General features: G+C 42.8%; 13 protein-coding genes and 24 non-coding genes across 37 annotated transcripts, besides 1 other annotated feature; 9 read left to right on the top strand and 28 right to left on the bottom strand. All coding sequences in view use genetic code 2, as the record gives it.

Annotated features, from left to right (window-relative positions):
- Nucleotides 1–864: a D loop (control region).
- Nucleotides 865–934, top strand: AFL55_gt22. Its single transcript has one exon. It is a non-coding gene; the product is annotated as a tRNA-Pro (tRNA).
- Nucleotides 933–1005, bottom strand: AFL55_gt21. The gene has a single exon. It is a non-coding gene; the product is annotated as a tRNA-Thr (tRNA).
- Nucleotides 1006–2143, bottom strand: CYTB (cytochrome b). The gene has a single exon. A coding segment is annotated over exon 1 (1138 nt).
- Nucleotide 2144: 1 nt separating this feature from the next.
- AFL55_gt20 lies at nt 2145–2213 on the top strand. The gene has a single exon. It is a non-coding gene; the product is annotated as a tRNA-Glu (tRNA).
- On the top strand, nt 2214–2732 carry ND6 (NADH dehydrogenase subunit 6). The gene has a single exon. It carries the CDS (start codon nt 2214–2216, stop codon nt 2730–2732), a length of 519 nt encoding a protein of 172 aa, YP_009160675.1.
- ND5 (NADH dehydrogenase subunit 5) lies at nt 2729–4555 on the bottom strand. The gene has a single exon. It carries the CDS (start codon nt 4553–4555, stop codon nt 2729–2731), a length of 1827 nt encoding a protein of 608 aa, YP_009160674.1.
- On the bottom strand, nt 4556–4628 carry AFL55_gt19. Its single transcript has one exon. It is a non-coding gene; the product is annotated as a tRNA-Leu (tRNA).
- A 2-nt stretch (nt 4629–4630) lies between these two features.
- AFL55_gt18 lies at nt 4631–4696 on the bottom strand. Its single transcript has one exon. It is a non-coding gene; the product is annotated as a tRNA-Ser (tRNA).
- Nucleotides 4697–4766, bottom strand: AFL55_gt17. The gene has a single exon. It is a non-coding gene; the product is annotated as a tRNA-His (tRNA).
- ND4 (NADH dehydrogenase subunit 4) lies at nt 4767–6147 on the bottom strand. The gene has a single exon. A coding segment is annotated over exon 1 (1381 nt).
- Nucleotides 6141–6437, bottom strand: ND4L (NADH dehydrogenase subunit 4L). Its single transcript has one exon. The coding sequence runs from the start codon at nt 6435–6437 to the stop codon at nt 6141–6143; it is 297 nt and encodes a 98-aa protein (YP_009160672.1).
- On the bottom strand, nt 6438–6506 carry AFL55_gt16. The gene has a single exon. It is a non-coding gene; the product is annotated as a tRNA-Arg (tRNA).
- ND3 (NADH dehydrogenase subunit 3) lies at nt 6507–6855 on the bottom strand. Its single transcript has one exon. A coding segment is annotated over exon 1 (349 nt).
- On the bottom strand, nt 6856–6928 carry AFL55_gt15. The gene has a single exon. It is a non-coding gene; the product is annotated as a tRNA-Gly (tRNA).
- COX3 (cytochrome c oxidase subunit III) lies at nt 6929–7712 on the bottom strand. Its single transcript has one exon. A coding segment is annotated over exon 1 (784 nt).
- On the bottom strand, nt 7712–8395 carry ATP6 (ATP synthase F0 subunit 6). Its single transcript has one exon. The coding sequence runs from the start codon at nt 8393–8395 to the stop codon at nt 7712–7714; it is 684 nt and encodes a 227-aa protein (YP_009160669.1).
- ATP8 (ATP synthase F0 subunit 8) lies at nt 8386–8553 on the bottom strand. The gene has a single exon. It carries the CDS (start codon nt 8551–8553, stop codon nt 8386–8388), a length of 168 nt encoding a protein of 55 aa, YP_009160668.1.
- A 1-nt stretch (nt 8554) lies between these two features.
- On the bottom strand, nt 8555–8628 carry AFL55_gt14. The gene has a single exon. It is a non-coding gene; the product is annotated as a tRNA-Lys (tRNA).
- On the bottom strand, nt 8629–9319 carry COX2 (cytochrome c oxidase subunit II). The gene has a single exon. A coding segment is annotated over exon 1 (691 nt).
- A 14-nt stretch (nt 9320–9333) lies between these two features.
- On the bottom strand, nt 9334–9406 carry AFL55_gt13. The gene has a single exon. It is a non-coding gene; the product is annotated as a tRNA-Asp (tRNA).
- Nucleotides 9407–9410: 4 nt separating this feature from the next.
- On the top strand, nt 9411–9481 carry AFL55_gt12. Its single transcript has one exon. It is a non-coding gene; the product is annotated as a tRNA-Ser (tRNA).
- On the bottom strand, nt 9482–11032 carry COX1 (cytochrome c oxidase subunit I). Its single transcript has one exon. The coding sequence runs from the start codon at nt 11030–11032 to the stop codon at nt 9482–9484; it is 1551 nt and encodes a 516-aa protein (YP_009160666.1).
- Nucleotide 11033: 1 nt separating this feature from the next.
- On the top strand, nt 11034–11103 carry AFL55_gt11. The gene has a single exon. It is a non-coding gene; the product is annotated as a tRNA-Tyr (tRNA).
- Nucleotides 11104–11114: 11 nt separating this feature from the next.
- AFL55_gt10 lies at nt 11115–11181 on the top strand. The gene has a single exon. It is a non-coding gene; the product is annotated as a tRNA-Cys (tRNA).
- A 31-nt stretch (nt 11182–11212) lies between these two features.
- Nucleotides 11213–11285, top strand: AFL55_gt09. The gene has a single exon. It is a non-coding gene; the product is annotated as a tRNA-Asn (tRNA).
- Nucleotide 11286: 1 nt separating this feature from the next.
- Nucleotides 11287–11355, top strand: AFL55_gt08. The gene has a single exon. It is a non-coding gene; the product is annotated as a tRNA-Ala (tRNA).
- Nucleotides 11356–11358: 3 nt separating this feature from the next.
- Nucleotides 11359–11429, bottom strand: AFL55_gt07. Its single transcript has one exon. It is a non-coding gene; the product is annotated as a tRNA-Trp (tRNA).
- Nucleotides 11430–12474, bottom strand: ND2 (NADH dehydrogenase subunit 2). The gene has a single exon. A coding segment is annotated over exon 1 (1045 nt).
- AFL55_gt06 lies at nt 12475–12544 on the bottom strand. The gene has a single exon. It is a non-coding gene; the product is annotated as a tRNA-Met (tRNA).
- AFL55_gt05 lies at nt 12544–12614 on the top strand. The gene has a single exon. It is a non-coding gene; the product is annotated as a tRNA-Gln (tRNA).
- On the bottom strand, nt 12614–12685 carry AFL55_gt04. Its single transcript has one exon. It is a non-coding gene; the product is annotated as a tRNA-Ile (tRNA).
- Nucleotides 12686–12690: 5 nt separating this feature from the next.
- On the bottom strand, nt 12691–13665 carry ND1 (NADH dehydrogenase subunit 1). The gene has a single exon. It carries the CDS (start codon nt 13663–13665, stop codon nt 12691–12693), a length of 975 nt encoding a protein of 324 aa, YP_009160664.1.
- AFL55_gt03 lies at nt 13666–13740 on the bottom strand. Its single transcript has one exon. It is a non-coding gene; the product is annotated as a tRNA-Leu (tRNA).
- Nucleotides 13741–15415, bottom strand: AFL55_gr01. The gene has a single exon. It is a non-coding gene; the product is annotated as a 16S ribosomal RNA (ribosomal RNA).
- Nucleotides 15416–15487, bottom strand: AFL55_gt02. Its single transcript has one exon. It is a non-coding gene; the product is annotated as a tRNA-Val (tRNA).
- AFL55_gr02 lies at nt 15488–16439 on the bottom strand. The gene has a single exon. It is a non-coding gene; the product is annotated as a 12S ribosomal RNA (ribosomal RNA).
- Nucleotides 16440–16508, bottom strand: AFL55_gt01. The gene has a single exon. It is a non-coding gene; the product is annotated as a tRNA-Phe (tRNA).

Below are 16508 nucleotides of genomic sequence, written 5' to 3'. Positions count from 1 at the left end.
TATATAATGTGATGTAAATTTGTAATACTATATAGCAACATATACCACTACTTGTTGAAGATGCCAATCGAGCCTAACCTGGTTTAGGGGTTTGACAGGATTAATTAGGACTTGTTCGGCATAGGGGGTAGGGGGGTTTGCCGCCCGCGCGCGTGTTGGCGGGGAGGGGGACTCTTAGGGAAAGATGGGGGAAGTAATGAAAGGGTATGCACTTGATAGAGATATATGCAATGATTTAAGTATATGTCATTAAAACATTACATATTACTTGGAGATGCATTATTATATACGAACTGAATATTCTGTTGACGCCTACATCTGTATGCCAAGTGAAAGTGACCCTAAAAAAGAAGAACCAGATGCCTTTTGGAAAGAACGCCTTGGCATGTGGGGTTTTTGCTAGAACGAGGTCCCACCATTAAGTGATGCCAGATATAGAGCATTGTTATAGGAATTTACTATTTATGTCCCTGAAATAGGAACCAGATGCCAGTAATAGTGCAGTTGTACAACCCCCACAATTTTTGTCCTTGATTCTATCATTCATGATATGTTCTTGAAATACAAGGTTGGTGATCTCTTACTACATTAAAATTCATCTTGTTAGACTCTTAGCCAAGTTATACAAGGAAATATTTGTGTGTGCAGTTATAGGAGGCTTCAATTTCTTCGTCTTAAAAGGAGTTCCTGTTGAATTTTAGTTTGATGTCGGGTACAATTGAATGTAATGTTTTGAAGAATGGAAAATGTACGTTAACATTAATATATGGAGTTATACATAATATGTACTATACCATGGTGTTGAGTTATGCATAATATGTACTATACCATAGCAAGTTAATGAGGTCGGACATTTTCTGTTAACAGAAAATAGTTTAGTTTAGAATCCTAGCTTTGGGAGTTAGGGGTGGGAGTTAAAATCTCTCTTTTCTGGCGCTAGGAAGGATTTTAACCTTCGATCTCCGGATTACAAGACCGGCGCTTTAGTGGCTAAGCTACTAGGGCAATTTAGGTTGAGTAGTTTATTTTCTAGTCAGGCTGCTAGTGGGTTTAGGATGAGGAATAGGGAGAAGTAGAGGATGGAGGCAATTTGTCCGATAATGATGAAGGGGTGCTCTACTGGTATGCCGCCGATTCATGTTAAGATTATTACATCTGCTACTAGGGTTCAGAATAAGATTTGGGATAAAGGTCGGAAGGTTAGGCCTTGTTGTTTTGAGAGGTGTAGTAGTGGTACTACTATTAGTACTAGGATGGAGAATAATAGTGCTAATACGCCGCCTAGTTTGTTTGGGATGGATCGGAGGATGGCGTATGCGAATAGGAAGTATCACTCTGGTTTAATGTGAGGTGGAGTTACTAAGGGATTAGCGGGGGTGAAGTTTTCTGGGTCGCCTAGAAGGTTTGGGGAGAATAGGCTTAGAGATGCTAGGGCTGTTAATAGAATGATAAAGCCTAGTAGGTCTTTGTAGGAGAAATATGGGTGGAATGAGATTTTGTCTGCGTCGGAGTTTAGTCCAATTGGGTTGTTTGATCCTGTTTCGTGTAGGAATAGAGCGTGTAGAATTGTAGCTGCGATGATTGTGAATGGTAGGAGGAAGTGGAATGCGAAAAATCGTGTAAGTGTTGCATTGTCTACGGAGAAACCTCCTCAGATTCATTGGACTAGGGCATCTCCTATGTAAGGTACGGCTGATAAGAGGTTTGTGATTACTGTGGCACCTCAGAAGGATATTTGTCCTCATGGTAGTACGTATCCTACAAAGGCTGTTATTATTACTAAAAGGAGTAGTACAACGCCAATGTTTCATGTTTCTTTGTATAGGTATGAGCCGTAGTAAAGACCGCGGCCAATGTGAAGGTAGATGCAGATGAAGAAGAAGGATGCTCCGTTGGCGTGAAGGTTTCGGATAATTCATCCGTAGTTGACGTCTCGGCAGATGTGTACTACTGATGAGAATGCGGTTGAGATATCAGAAGTGTAGTGTATGGCTAGGAATAGACCTGTGAGGATTTGTACTCCAAGACATAATAATAGTAGAGAGCCAAAGTTTCATCATGCGGAGATATTAGAGGGGGCGGGAAGGTCGATGAGTGCGTCGTTGACAATTTTGAATAATGGGTGTGTTTTTCGGGTGACCATGGTTCTCATAGTTGAATTACAACGGTGGTTTTTCAAGTCATTAGTCCTGGTTAAAATCCGGGTGGGAATTATGATATATTTTCTTGATTTATTGTTGTTATGTTTAGTTGTGGGGTTAGTTGGGGTAGCTTCTAATCCTGCACCTTATTTTGCGGCGTTAGGGTTGGCTATGGCGGCTGGTGTTGGTTGTGGGGTTTTGGTGGGGCATGGGGGGTCATTAGTTGGTTTAATGTTATTTTTGATTTATTTGGGGGGGATGTTGGTGGTGTTTGCGTATTCAGCAGCGTTAGCTGCTGAGCCGTTTCCCGAAACGTGGGGAGGGGGGTCTGTTAAGGTTTATGTTTTGGTTTATTTATTTGGGGTGGGGGTTGCCATGTGTTGGTTTTGAGGGGGATATGGCGGTTATTGGGTGGTTATGGATGAATTTAAGGAGTTTTTTGTGGTTCGTGGAGATGTTAGTGGGGCTTCTTTGATGTATTCTGCTGGTGGTGGGTTATTAATTGTATGTGCGTGAGTATTATTATTGTGTTTGTTTGTGGTGTTGGAGTTAACTCGAGGTTTAAGTCGTGGAGCTCTTCGTGCTGTTTAAATTAAGGATAGGAGAGCAATGGTGAGTGCTGTGGTAATTAGGTAAAAGGTAAGGTAGATTTTGATGATATTTGTGTCGATGTTATCAAATATTGCAGTTAGTGAATTGTGTATTGGGTGGAGTCCTTTAGGGCCTATTTCTAGTCATTGTCGATCTAGTTTTGTGGCTTGTTTTCCTAGTGTGAGGTTTAGTTTTGGTATAAGGCGGTGGATGATGGGTGGGAAAAATCCTAGTATGTTGGAGAAGTTGTGTAGGATTAGGGTTGGGGTAATTTTGATTTGTTTTGATGTTGCTGTGGCTAGTGTGAGAGCAATAATTAAGCCTGTAATGGTGACGATTAGTGCGGCTAGTTTTAAGGATGTCGGTATTGTTATGATGGGGGTTTTTGATGGTAGGAAGTTTGAGGTAAGGATTAGACCTGCAATAATGCTTCCTCATGCTAGGCGTCCGATGGGAGCAATGACTGCTTTGTTATTTTCATTAATGGGGGATAGGGGTAGAAATCGTGGGGAACCCATGGTTACAAAGAAGATTACTCGTAGACTATAAACTGCTGTGAATGATGTGGCAATTAATGTTAGGGTGAGGGCTCAGGCGTTTAGATATGAAGTGTTAAGGGCTTCAATAATTGCATCTTTTGAGAAAAAGCCTGTCAGAAAGGGTATTCCTGTTAATGCTAGGCTTCCGATGGTTAGGCAGGATGAAGTGAATGGCATTAGTTTGTGTAGGCCCCCCATTTTACGGATGTCTTGTTCATCATTAAGGCTATGAATAATTGAGCCGGAACATAAGAATAGTATTGCTTTAAAGAAGGCGTGGGTGCAGATGTGTAGGAAGGCTAGTTGTGGTTGGTTTAGGCCGATTGTTACTATTATTAGGCCTAGTTGGCTTGATGTTGAGAATGCTACGATTTTTTTGATGTCATTTTGTGTTAGTGCACAGGTAGCTGTAAATAGAGTTGTTAGGGCTCCTAGACATAGGCATAGCGTTAGGATAAATTGATTGTTTTCTATTAGGGGATGTAGTCGAATTAGTAGGAAGATACCTGCTACTACTATTGTGCTGGAGTGTAGTAGGGCTGAGACTGGGGTGGGGCCTTCTATTGCTGAGGGTAGTCAGGGGTGTAGGCCAAATTGGGCGGATTTTCCTGTGGCAGCTAGAACTAGCCCCAGTAGTGGTAGAGTTATGTTAAAGTCTTTTGATATTATAAAAATTTGTGGAATTTCTCAGGAGTTAAGGTTTATTGCATTTCAGGCGATGGCAAGGATTAATCCGACGTCTCCTACTCGGTTGTAGATTACGGCTTGTAGTGCGGCAGTGTTGGCGTCGGCTCGGCCGTGTCATCATCCGATTAGTAGGAATGATATGATTCCTACACCTTCTCATCCGATGAATAGTTGGAAAAGGTTATTAGCGGTTACTAAAATTACTATGGCCACTAGAAATAGTAGGAGGTATTTAAAGAATCGATTTATGTAGGGGTCTGAGTGTATGTACCAGGATGCAAATTCTAAAATTGATCATGTTACGTATAAGGCGATGGGGGTGAAGATTAGTGAGTAATGGTCAAATTTAAAGCTGATGTTGATGTCAAAGTTTATGATGTTTATTCAGTTTCAGGTGGTGATAATACTTTCTATTCCTTGATCAAGGAAGATGATGAGGGGGATAAGGTTGATGAAGAATGCGGTGCTGACTGCGGTTTTAGCGTGTTTTACGGCTCAGTCTTGGTCTACGGGTTTGGGGGTCAGTGTTGTGATGAGGGGTCAGATTAGAATTGTTAGGGTCAGGAGCAGAGTAGAAGTTATAATGATATTTATCATAGCTGCTACTTGGAGTTGCACCAAGAGTTTTTGGTTCCTAAGACCAACGGATGAACTATTATCCTTTAGAAGCTTCGAATGAGCCATGGAGTTTAACCATGGAAATAAAGATTAGCAGTCTTTAGTGCCCTGGCCTCTTTCGGTGGATAAGGGGAATTTAACCTCTATTTTTAGAACCACAATCTAATGTTTTGTGTTAAACTATATCTACAGTATCATCACCCTCATATGATTTCTGGTTTTGTTACAAGGAGGATTACTGGGAGGAGGTGAAGGGTTATTAGGAGGTGTTCTCGTGTGTGGAATGGTTGTAAGTTAATGATGTGTTGGGGTAGTGGTCCTCGTTGAGTTATAAGGAATATGTATAATGAATAGGCTGCGGTAATGAGTGTGCCGGCCCCGGTCAGGATTAGTGTTCATGGGGATCAATTAAATATTGCTGTGATGATCATTAGTTCTCCTATTAGATTTGGTAGTGGGGGTAGTGCTAGGTTTGCTAGGTTGGAGATAAATCATCAGGTGGCTGTTAATGGGAAGATAATTTGTAGTCCTCGAGCCAGGATTATTGTTCGACTGTGTGTACGTTCGTAGGTTGTGTTGGCCAAGCAGAATAGGGCGGATGAGACAAGTCCATGTGCAATTATTAAAACAAGGGCTCCGGTGAAGCCTCAGGGGGTTTGAATTAGAATGCCGCCGGCTACTAGGCCCATGTGGCTGACAGATGAGTATGCGATTAGAGATTTTAGGTCTGTTTGTCGGAGACAAATAGATCCTGTTATGATGACGCCCCATAGGGCTAAGGCAATAATTGGGTATACTAGGTCCTTTGATAATGGGTCTAGAATAACTATTATTCGCATTATTCCGTAGCCTCCGAGTTTTAGTAGAATGGCTGCTAGGACTATTGATCCTGCTACGGGGGCTTCTACGTGGGCTTTTGGTAGTCAGAGGTGTACGCCGTATAGTGGCATTTTAACTAAGAATGCAATTAGGCACCCTGCTCACCAGATTTTGTCTCCCCAGGTCTCTAGGGTTAGTGGGTGGGAGTATTGGATGATTAGTATGGATAGGGATCCTGTGTTATGGTGTAGCAGAAGTAGTGCTACTAATAGGGGGAGGGATCCGGTTAGTGTGTAAAATAAAAAGTAGGTACCTGCATTTAAACGTTCTGCTTGGTTCCCTCAGCGGGTAATAATAATTAGTGTTGGGATTAGGGTTGCTTCAAATATTACATAAAATATAATGATTTCTGTGGCTCCAAATGCTATGATTAGGAAGGTTTGTAGTGAGGCTAGAAGTGTGATGTAGGTTCGTTGCCGGTTGATGGGTTCTGGTTTGATGTGGTTTTGGCTAGCGAGGATTATGAGAGGTAATAATCAGCATGTAAGTACTAGGAGTGGGGTTGATAGTGGATCAGTGCCTATATATGTGTTGGAGAAGGTTCAGCCTGTATCTGTGGCTCAGTTAATTCAGTGTAGGCTGAGTAGAGCAATTAGTAAACTTTGCAGGGTTGTGATAGTTCAAAGCCATTTTGGGGTGGAAAGTCAAATTGTTGGGAACAGCATGATTGTTGGAATTAGAATTTTTAGCATTGTAGAAGGTTAAGGGATTGTAGTCGATCTGTTCCGTGCGTTCGAGCTGTGGCAACTAGTAGGGCTAGACCAGCCCCTGCTTCACAAGCTGAGAAGGCTAATAATAGAATGGGGGATGCTGAAAAGGCAGTTGATTCTAATTGAAAAGTTCATAGGGCTAGGGCAATAAATAGGGAAAGTATTATTCCTTCTAGGCATAAAAGGGCTGATAAAAGATGGGTGCGGTGGAAGGCCAGGCCTGTGAGCCCTAGGGTGAAGGCTGAGGTGAAGCTGAAGTAAATTGGTGTCATAAAGGGATCACGGATTTAAACCGTGGTTTTCTGAGCCGAAATCAGAGGTCTTGTTTGGACTAATCCCTTATTCAGCTCATTCTAGGCCTCCTTGTAGTCATTCGTAAATTAGTCCTAGTGTGAGAAGGATTAAGACTGTTGCGGCTCATAGGAGGGTGAGGGTTGGATCTGGTAATTGGTTTCCTCATGGGAGTGGTAGTAATAGGGCAATTTCTAAGTCGAATAGTAGGAATAGGATGGCTACTAGGAAGAATCGTAGTGAAAATGGGAGTCGTGCTGATCCTAGTGGATCGAAGCCACATTCGTATGGGGAGAGTTTTTCTGCGTCCGGATTCATTTGTGGTAGTCAGAAGGAGACTAGGGCTAGAATTAGTGATAAAGCTGTTGAGATTAGTATGGTGATTATGATTAAATTCATTATCTTTCCTTGGGGTTTAACCAAGACTAGGTGATTGGAAGTCACTCGTACTAACTTTAGATACTAGAAAGATATGAGCCTCATCAGTAAATAGAGACGTATAGGAATAATCATACAACATCTACGAAGTGTCAGTATCATGCAGCTGCTTCGAATCCGAAGTGGTGTTCTGATGTGAAATGATATTGAATTTGTCGGAGTAAGCAGATGGTTAGGAAGGTCGATCCAATAATGACATGTAGTCCGTGGAATCCTGTTGCTACGAAGAAGGTTGAGCCATATACTCCGTCGGCGATTGTGAAAGGGGCTTCGTAGTATTCTATGGCTTGGAGGGCGGTGAAGTAGAATCCTAGGAGGATTGTAAGCGCTAGTGATTGAATTGCTTGTTTGCGTTCACCTTCTATGATGCTGTGGTGTGATCATGTAACTGTAACACCAGATGCTAGGAGTACGGCGGTATTTAGTAGGGGCACTTCGAATGGATCTAGTGGTGTAATGCCAGTTGGTGGTCAGCAGCCTCCTAATTCTGGGGTGGGTGCTAGGCTAGAATGATAGAAAGCTCAAAAGAAACCAATGAAAAAGAATACTTCTGAGGTAATAAATAGGATTATTCCATATCGTAGGCCTTTTTGAACGGGCGGTGTGTGATGTCCTTGAAAGGTGCTTTCTCGCACAATGTCTCGTCATCATTGATATATGGTTAGTAGTATTAGTGCTAATCCTAGTGTTATAAGGATGGTTGAGTGGAAGTGGAATCAGATAGCTAAACCTGATGTTATTAGGAGAGCAGCTACTGCGCCGGTTAGGGGCCATGGGCTTGGATCAACCATATGATATGCATGTGCTTGGTGGGCCATTAGACGTTTTCTTGTAGGTAGAGGCTTAATAGTAGAACAAATACGTAAGCCTGAATAATGGCTACTGCAACTTCTAGTAATGTCAGTAGTACTAATAGAATTGCTGTTAGAGTTGCCACTGTGGTTATTATTGGTAGTAGGGTGATTGTAGCGGTTGAAATTAATTGAATTAATAGATGGCCGGCTGTTAGGTTTGCTGTAAGCCGTACGCCTAGGGCTAGTGGTCGAATAAATAGGCTAATTGTTTCGATAATGATTAAAACTGGAATTAGGGGTGTTGGGGTTCCTTCTGGTAGGAGATGTCCTAGTGCGGCAGTGGGTTGGTTTCGTAGCCCGATGATTACTGTTGCTAATCATAGTGGTACGGCTAATCCTATGTTTAGTGATAGTTGGGTTGTGGGAGTAAAGGTATATGGTAGTAGTCCTAAAATATTCAGTGTAAGGATAAAAATTATGAGGGATGTTAGGATTAAGGCTCATTTGTGTCCCCCTTTATTTAGTGGTGTTAGTAGTTGTTGTGTAAAGGTTTTGATAAATCAATTTTGTAAGGAAATTAGTCGGTTGGTTTGGTAGCGGTTAGTTGGAGATGGGACTAGAATTCATGGTAGGGTGAGTGCAATTGCAATAAGTGGAATACCAAAGTGTGTGGGGCTTATGAATTGGTCAAATAAGTTTAGTGCCATGGTCAGTTTCAGGTGTCTGATTTTAGGTTTTCAGCGTCTAATGTTGTGATTTCATTTGTGAATGTGTGATTCATTACTTTATTTGGAATAATTGTGAGGAAGATTAATCATGAGAATACGAGGATTGCAAATCATGGGGCGGGATTCAATTGTGGCATGTCACTAGAGGTGGTTGGGGGCCACCAGTCTTTAGCTTAAAAGGCTAACGCTAATCCCATTTTAGCTTTCCAGTGAGGCGTCTTCAAGCATAAGGGAGGATCAGTTCTCAAAGTGTTCTAGAGGAACGGCTTCTACTACGATAGGTATAAAGCTGTGGTTGGCTCCGCAGATTTCAGAGCATTGTCCGTAGAATACACCTGGGCGTGATGTAATGAAGGATGTTTGGTTTAATCGTCCTGGGATGGCGTCTATTTTTACACCCAGTGCTGGGACGGCTCAGGAGTGTAGGACGTCTTCTGCAGATACTAGTACTCGAATTGGTGATTCTATAGGTACTACCATTCGATGGTCTGTTTCAAGTAGTCGGAATTGTCCTGGTGCAAGGTCTTGTGTTGGGATTATGTATGAGTCGAATGCTAGGTTTTCATAGTCAGTATATTCGTAGCTTCAATATCATTGGTGGCCCATGGCTTTTACCGTTAGATGGGGATCATTTACTTCATCTATGAGGTAGAGAATTCGTAGGGATGGAAGGGCAATTATGATAAGAATTACTGCTGGGAGGATGGTTCAGACGATTTCAATTTCTTGTGAGTCTAAGATGTATTTGTTAGTAAGTTTGGTTGTAACTATTACTACAATAATATATAGGACTAAAGTGCTAATTAGGAAAACGATTATTAAGGCGTGGTCGTGTAGGTGCAGAAGTTCTTCTATAACAGGTGAGGCCGCGTCTTGGAATCCTAGTTGTGAGGGATGTGCCATTAAGCTGTGAAGCTTAAGATACGCGGGGTTTTAACCCGCAATTTTGCCTCGACAAGGCAAGGTAATGTTCATTTTTACTAGTATCTTATTAAAGAAAGTGACAGAGTGGATATGTGACTGGCTTGAAACTAGTTTACGGGGGTTCGATTCCTTCCTTTCTCGTTAGTTAGTTTGTACTTGTACAAAAGCAGGTTCTTCAAATGTGTGGTATGGTGGTGGACATCCGTGGAGTCACTCTGCGTTTGTGGCAGTTAGTTCAACAGATAGAACTTCTCGTTTTGCGGCAAATGCTTCTCATAGAATAAATAGGAATATTACAACTGCTACTATAGATACCATTGATCCAATAGAGGAAATGATGTTTCATAGTGAATAGGCATCGGGGTAGTCTGAGTATCGGCGTGGTATTCCGGCTAGGCCTAGGAAGTGTTGTGGGAAGAATGTTAAGTTTACTCCTACAAATATTGTTCCGAAGTGGATTTTTGTTCATGTATCATGTATTGTGTATCCTGTAAACAGGGGGAATCAGTGTACAAAGGCTCCTATAATGGCAAAGACAGCTCCTATTGATAGTACGTAGTGGAAGTGGGCAACTACGTAGTAGGTATCATGTAATATGATATCTAGGGACGAGTTGGCTAATATGATTCCGGTAAGTCCACCTACGGTGAATAGGAAGATGAATCCTAGGGCTCAAAGTATTGGAGTTTCTCATTTAATAGATCCCCCATGTAGTGTGGCTAATCAGCTAAATACTTTTACACCTGTTGGAATTGCAATGATTATTGTTGCAGACGTAAAGTATGCTCGGGTGTCTACATCTATTCCTACTGTGAATATGTGATGGGCTCAGACAATGAACCCTAGAAGGCCGATTGCTATCATGGCTCAAACCATTCCTATATAGCCGAATGGTTCTTTTTTGCCCGAGTAGTAGGCTACAATATGGGAAATTATTCCGAAACCTGGTAGAATTAGAATATATACTTCTGGGTGTCCGAAGAATCAGAAGAGATGCTGGTAGAGGATTGGGTCCCCTCCCCCGGCAGGGTCAAAGAATGTAGTATTTAGATTTCGGTCCGTTAATAGCATGGTAATTCCTGCTGCTAGTACGGGGAGGGAAAGCAGTAGGAGTACTGCTGTAATCATTACTGATCAGACAAATAAAGGTGTTTGATATTGTGAAATAGCTGGGGGTTTCATATTAATAATAGTTGTAATGAAATTAATAGATGCAAGAATTGATGAGACACCTGCTAGATGTAGGGAGAAAATAGTTAAATCTACGGAAGCTCCTGCATGTGCGAGGTTTCCTGCAAGGGGTGGATATACTGTTCACCCTGTCCCAGCCCCTGCTTCAACACCTGATGAGGCGAGTAGCAATAGGAATGATGGGGGTAGTAGTCAGAAGCTTATATTATTTATTCGTGGGAATGCTATATCAGGGGCCCCCAGCATTAGTGGTACTAGTCAGTTTCCGAAGCCACCAATCATAATTGGTATTACTATAAAGAAGATTATTACGAAGGCGTGTGCAGTAACAATAACATTATAAATCTGGTCGTCTCCTAAAAGGGCTCCGGGTTGTGCTAGTTCCGCCCGGATTAATAAGCTAAGGGCTGTGCCGACTATTCCGGCTCAGGCACCAAATACTAGATAAAGGGTGCCAATGTCTTTATGGTTGGTTGAGAAAAATCAGCGCGTGATCGTCACAGGTAGGATGGCCGAGGGTTAGGCGGTGGATTGTAGCTCCATGAACAAAGGTTTGAGTCCTTTTCCTATCAATCAGTTTTAAAGCCTTGTGGTGTACAACATGTTAGATTGCAAATCTAAAGATGCAGGTTAAACCCCCGCCGGGGCTTTCCCCGCCTTATGTATAGGCGGCGGGGAAAGTAGATGAATGCTCGCTGGTTTGGGCGCCTAGCTGTTAACTAGGAGTTTGTAGGATCGAGGCCTTCTCATCTAGTAAGGCTTTAGCTTAATTAAAGTGTCTGGGTTGCATTCAGAAGATGTGGGATAGAGTCCTGCAAGTCTTAGGACAGAGATTAGGAGATTTTCACTCCTACTTAAAGCTTTGAAGGCTTTTGGTCTGGTGTTATCCTAAATCTCTAGTTGACTAGTGCTTGAACTAGTGGTGTGAGCGGTAGCAGTAGGAGTGTGGCGGTTATGAATATTGCCAAGAGGATGGTATTTTGGTTATTTTGTAGTCGTCAGGGGGTTGATGAGTTGTTTGTATTTGGTGAGATTGTCAGGGTTATTGCGTAGCATAGTCGTAGATAGAAATATAGGCTTAGTAGGGCGCTGAGGGCTATAATTGTTGCGGTGAGTGGTAAGTTTTGTGTTGTGAGTTCTTGTAAGATTAGTCATTTCGGTATAAATCCTGTTAGTGGGGGTAGTCCTCCAAGGGATAGTAGTGTTAGGGCAGTGGTTGCTGTGATGATTGGGGTTTTTGGTCAGTTTATTGCTAGTGTATTGATTTTTGTTGCTCCTATTAGTTTGAATGTTAGGAAGGTTGCTGAGGTTATGATGATATATATAATTAGTGTGAGAATTGTTAATTCTGGTTTGAATTGTGTAATGGTAATTATTCATCCTAGGTGTGCGATGGATGAGTAGGCTATAATTTTTCGTAGCTGGGTTTGATTGAGTCCTGCTCAGCCCCCGATAAATACGGATGCCAGGCCTAGGGTGGTTAGTAGTTGTGGATGTGCTAGTGGGGCTATTTGAATGATTAGGGAGAATGGTGCTAGTTTTTGTCAGGTGGCTATAATTAGGCCTGTTGTGAGGTCTAGTCCTTGTATTACGGGTGGTATTCAGAAATGTATTGGGGCTAGGCCTACTTTTAGTGCTAATGCTATAGTGGTTAGTGTGACGGCGGTTTGGTCTGTTAGGCATGAGATGTTTCATTCTCCTGTATTTCAAGCGTTTATGGTGCTGGCGAATAGGATTGTGGCTGCTGCTGCTGCTTGTGCTAGGAAGTATTTGGTTGTTGCTTCTACTGCTCGTGGGTGGTGGTGTTGGGCTATTAGGGGGAGGATTGCTAATGTGTTGATTTCTAGTCCTATTCAGGCTAGTAATCAGTGGGAGCTTATAAAGGTTAGGGTTGTGCCTAGTCCTAAGCTTGATAATAGGATTATAATGACGTAGGGGCTCATTGGTAAGAGAAGGATTTTAACCTACATTTTTGGGGTATGGGCCCAAAAGCTTTAATTAGCTTATCTTACTAGGAAGTGGTGTAATGGAAACACTTGGAGTTTTGATCTCCATGATATGGGTTCGAGTCCCCTCTTTCTAAGGAGCTGGAAGGATTTTAACCTTCGTAAGTCACTCTATCAAAGTGGCCCTTGGGCGTTCAGGCACAGCTCCTGGGGTTACAGTTGTGGGGGTAATCCTGTGAGTGCAATTGGTAAGGCAGCATGTCATAGGATAAGTGCTAGTGTTATTGGTAGGAAGTTTTTTCATACGAGATGTATAAGTTGGTCATATCGGAACCGTGGGTAGGATGCTCGAATTCATAGGAATAGGACTGAAAGTAGTGCTGCTTTTGTTATAATGTTAATGGAAGCTAATTCTGGGGTGATAGGGGTATAGGTGGCACCTAGAAATAGAATTGTGGATAGTGTATTTATTAGTAGGATGTTGGCGTATTCGGCTAGGAAGAATAATGCGAATGGACCTCCTGCATATTCTACGTTGAAGCCTGATACTAGTTCTGATTCTCCTTCTGTGAGGTCGAAGGGTGCTCGGTTTGTCTCTGCTAGGGTGGAGATATATCATATGGCAGCTAGTGGTCAAGCAGGTAATATTAGTCAGACGGCTTCTTGGGTTGTGTTAAATATTTGTAGGGTGAAACCTCCGGTAAAGATAATGGTAGATAATAGAATTAGTCCTAGGCTTACTTCATAAGAAATGGTCTGGGCGACTGCTCGTAGTGCTCCGATTAGGGCATATTTTGAATTGGATGCTCATCCTGATCCTAGAATGGAGTATACTGCTAGGCTGGATAGGGCTAGGATAAATAGTATACCTAGGTTTATATCTGCTACTGGGTTTGGGATTGGTATGGGGGCTCATAGTATTAGGGCGAGGGTGAGGGCTAATACTGGGGTTGTTAGGAAGAGGAAGGGTGAGGAGGTTGATGGGCGGATGGGTTCTTTAATAAATAGTTTTACACCATCTGCGATTGGTTGTAGTAGTCCATATGGGCCTACTACGTTAGGGCCTTTGCGTAGTTGTATATACCCTAGTACTTTGCGTTCTAGGAGTGTCAGGAAGGCTAGTGCTAATAGTACTGGTACGATGTATGCTAATGGATTAATAATGTGTGTTATTAGAAGGGTTATCATAATTAAGAGGAGGATTTGAACCTCCGGGTGAAAGGGCTTAGGCCTTTTGCAATTACCGGGCTCTGCCATCTTAATAATCTTATCTTGATGTGGGATTATGCTCTCCCTTTTTTTAATTTAGTTGGTTTCATTAAGTTGGGGTGGGGCGTATAGATTATATGGGCCCCCTTTTTCCGGTCCTTTCGTACTAGGAAAAATGGCATTACAGATAGAAACTGACCTGGATTGCTCCGGTCTGAACTCAGATCACGTAGGACTTTAATCGTTGAACAAACGAACCCTTAATAGCGGCTGCACCATTAGGATGTCCTGATCCAACATCGAGGTCGTAAACCCTCTTGTCGATATGGACTCTGGAAGAGGATTGCGCTGTTATCCCTAGGGTAACTTGGTCCGTTGGTCGGCGTGTGGCCGGATCTTAGTGGTCAGATATTCTGTGACTTAGAAATGTCTTTCTTGGTTCTAGGGGTTGCCCCAGTCCGCGTGGGAGCTTTGTTTTCTCCCGCGGTCGCCCCAACCGAAGATAGGGATCAGTTGCTATTTAGTTTAACTTTTTGGTTCTTGACATAGTTGATCTTGTATCTTAAGCTCCAAAGGGTCTTCTCGTCTTGTATTTTTATGTCCGCTTCTGCACGGGCAGATCAATTTCATTGACTTGAAGGGGGAGACAGTTAAGCCCTCGTTCCACCATTCATACAGGTCTTCATTTAAAAGACAAGTGATTGCGCTACCTTCGCACGGTCAAAATACCGCGGCCGTTTAACTAGTCACTGGGCAGGCAAGACCTCCTATATATTGGTTTTTGCAGGAGGCGATGTTTTTGGTAAACAGGCGAGGCTTATGTTTGCCGAGTTCCTTCCTCTTCTTTTAGTCTTTCCTTTGGAAATAGGCCTTCCGGTGTGGGATTAACGATTTGGGTTGTGAGTATTTCTTGGTATTTATTAAGGTCACATTGCCCTCTTTTGTTGGGTTCGGTAATTGCTAGTGGGTGGTCCGGTCTAGCATACACGTAGGCTTAAGGAGAAGGGTATTCCTTCTTATTACTCATTTTAGCAGTATCTCTTCCATGTGGGCATGGAATGGCCTAATAGAATTAGGGGTTTTAGATGAAATATTTAGATAATAGATTTTTGGTCCGCAGGAGCTTTAACGCTTTCTATTTAGATGGCTGCTTTTAGGCCCACTAAAGCGGTGTATCTTGTTTAATATAATCTTTAACCTCCTGGTGAGGTTGTATTCTGTTTCAAAGGGGCTGTACCCCCTTTGACTAACTCTCGCATATTTCTCTAGTTCGTGTTAAAAATAATGTGTTTGTGAGTTGAGGAGTGCGAGGCTGAACTTCTATTCATTTCTTAGGCAACCAGCTATAACTAAGTTCGGTAGGTCTGTCACCTCTACCCGGAGATCTTCCCACTCTTTTGCCACAGAGACGGGTTGGCCCTATATTATAGGCTGTCTCGGGGTAGCTCACTTAGTTTCGGGGTTTTGAACTAAAGTACGCTTTGCTCAGGGTGGCTGGCTAAATCATGATGCAAAAGGTACGAGTGTTGGTCTCTGCTTTGTTGTGCTTTGATGATTTGTTTCATTTCTCTTTCAGCGTTCCCTTGCGGTACTTTCATTATTGCTTTGGGTGGAGCCTTTTCTGTCTCACATACTTGGGCGGGAAAATGTTTTAGTTTTTGGTGTTGTATTTTTGTAAGGTGTTTTAATGTTGTTTTTGGTGTCTGGGTGTTTAAGCTAGCTTTTTAGCTCAGGGCGATCCAACTTGCATGGATGTCTTCTCGGTGTAAGGGAGATGCTTATCTGTCTCAGCCACGTCCTGGTTATTCCAAGTGCACCTTCCGGTACACTTACCATGTTACGACTTGCCTCCCCGTGTTTTTAGGTGTATTATTAGGAATAGTTGGTTTAAATTGGTGTAGGGGAGAGTGACGGGCGGTGTGTGCGCGTCTCAGAGCCTAATTCAAAAGAACACTCTGTTTGCTTTTTACTACTAAATCCACCTTCAGGCATTTTTTCAGGGTGCCGTTCGTAATATTCTGATTTAGAAAATGTAGCCCATTTCTTTCCACTTCGTACGCTACACCTCGACCTGACGTTTTTGGGCGGGCCCATTTTGCTTACTGTTATACCTTCACAGGGTAAGCTGACGACGGCGGTATATAGGCGGGTAAGAACAAGAAGTGGTGAGGTTTAACGGGGGTTATCGGTTCTAGAACAGGCTCCTCTAGGTGGGTCTGAGACACCGCCAAGTCCTTTGGGTTTTAAGCTATGCTTGTAGTACCCTGGCGGATGTGTGTGTAAGTGTACATCTAGGTTTATGGCTAAGCATAGTGGGGTATCTAATCCCAGTTTGTTTCTTAGCTTTCGTGGGGTCAGGTGTTATAGGTTTAAAGCTACTTTCGTGTTTGGGTTTCGTGACCTCGGAGTGCGTATGACGGCTTAGAGGGTCTTTAGCTTTATTAGTTGTTTCCCTTAACCACCCTTTACGCCGTGTTTATCAACTGGGGTCTTTCGTATAACCGCGGTGGCTGGCACGAATTTTACCGACCCTCTTAACCCTGACTAAGTCAAGTTTGCACTTATGGCTTAATGTTTATTACTGCTGAGTTCCCTTGGGGGTGTGGCGTAGCAAGGCGTCTTGGGCTGTGGGTTGTGCCTGATGCCTGCTCCTCGTCCCCGGGCGGGGGATTGAGGGCATTCTCACAGGGATGCGGATACTTGCATGTATAAGTTGGGTTATGGCTGATAGTAAAGTCAGGACCAAGCCTTTGTGCCCGTGGAACTTTCTAGGGTTCATCTTAACATCTTCAGTGTTATGCTTTAGTTTAAGCTACACTAGC

Source organism: Clarias gariepinus, mitochondrion (assembly GCF_024256425.1).
Source record: "Clarias gariepinus mitochondrion, complete genome".
Taxonomy (NCBI): domain Eukaryota; kingdom Metazoa; phylum Chordata; class Actinopteri; order Siluriformes; family Clariidae; genus Clarias; species Clarias gariepinus.
The sequence above is the reverse complement of the archived record's forward strand: the minus strand, read 5'-3'. Positions and strand labels throughout refer to the sequence as shown.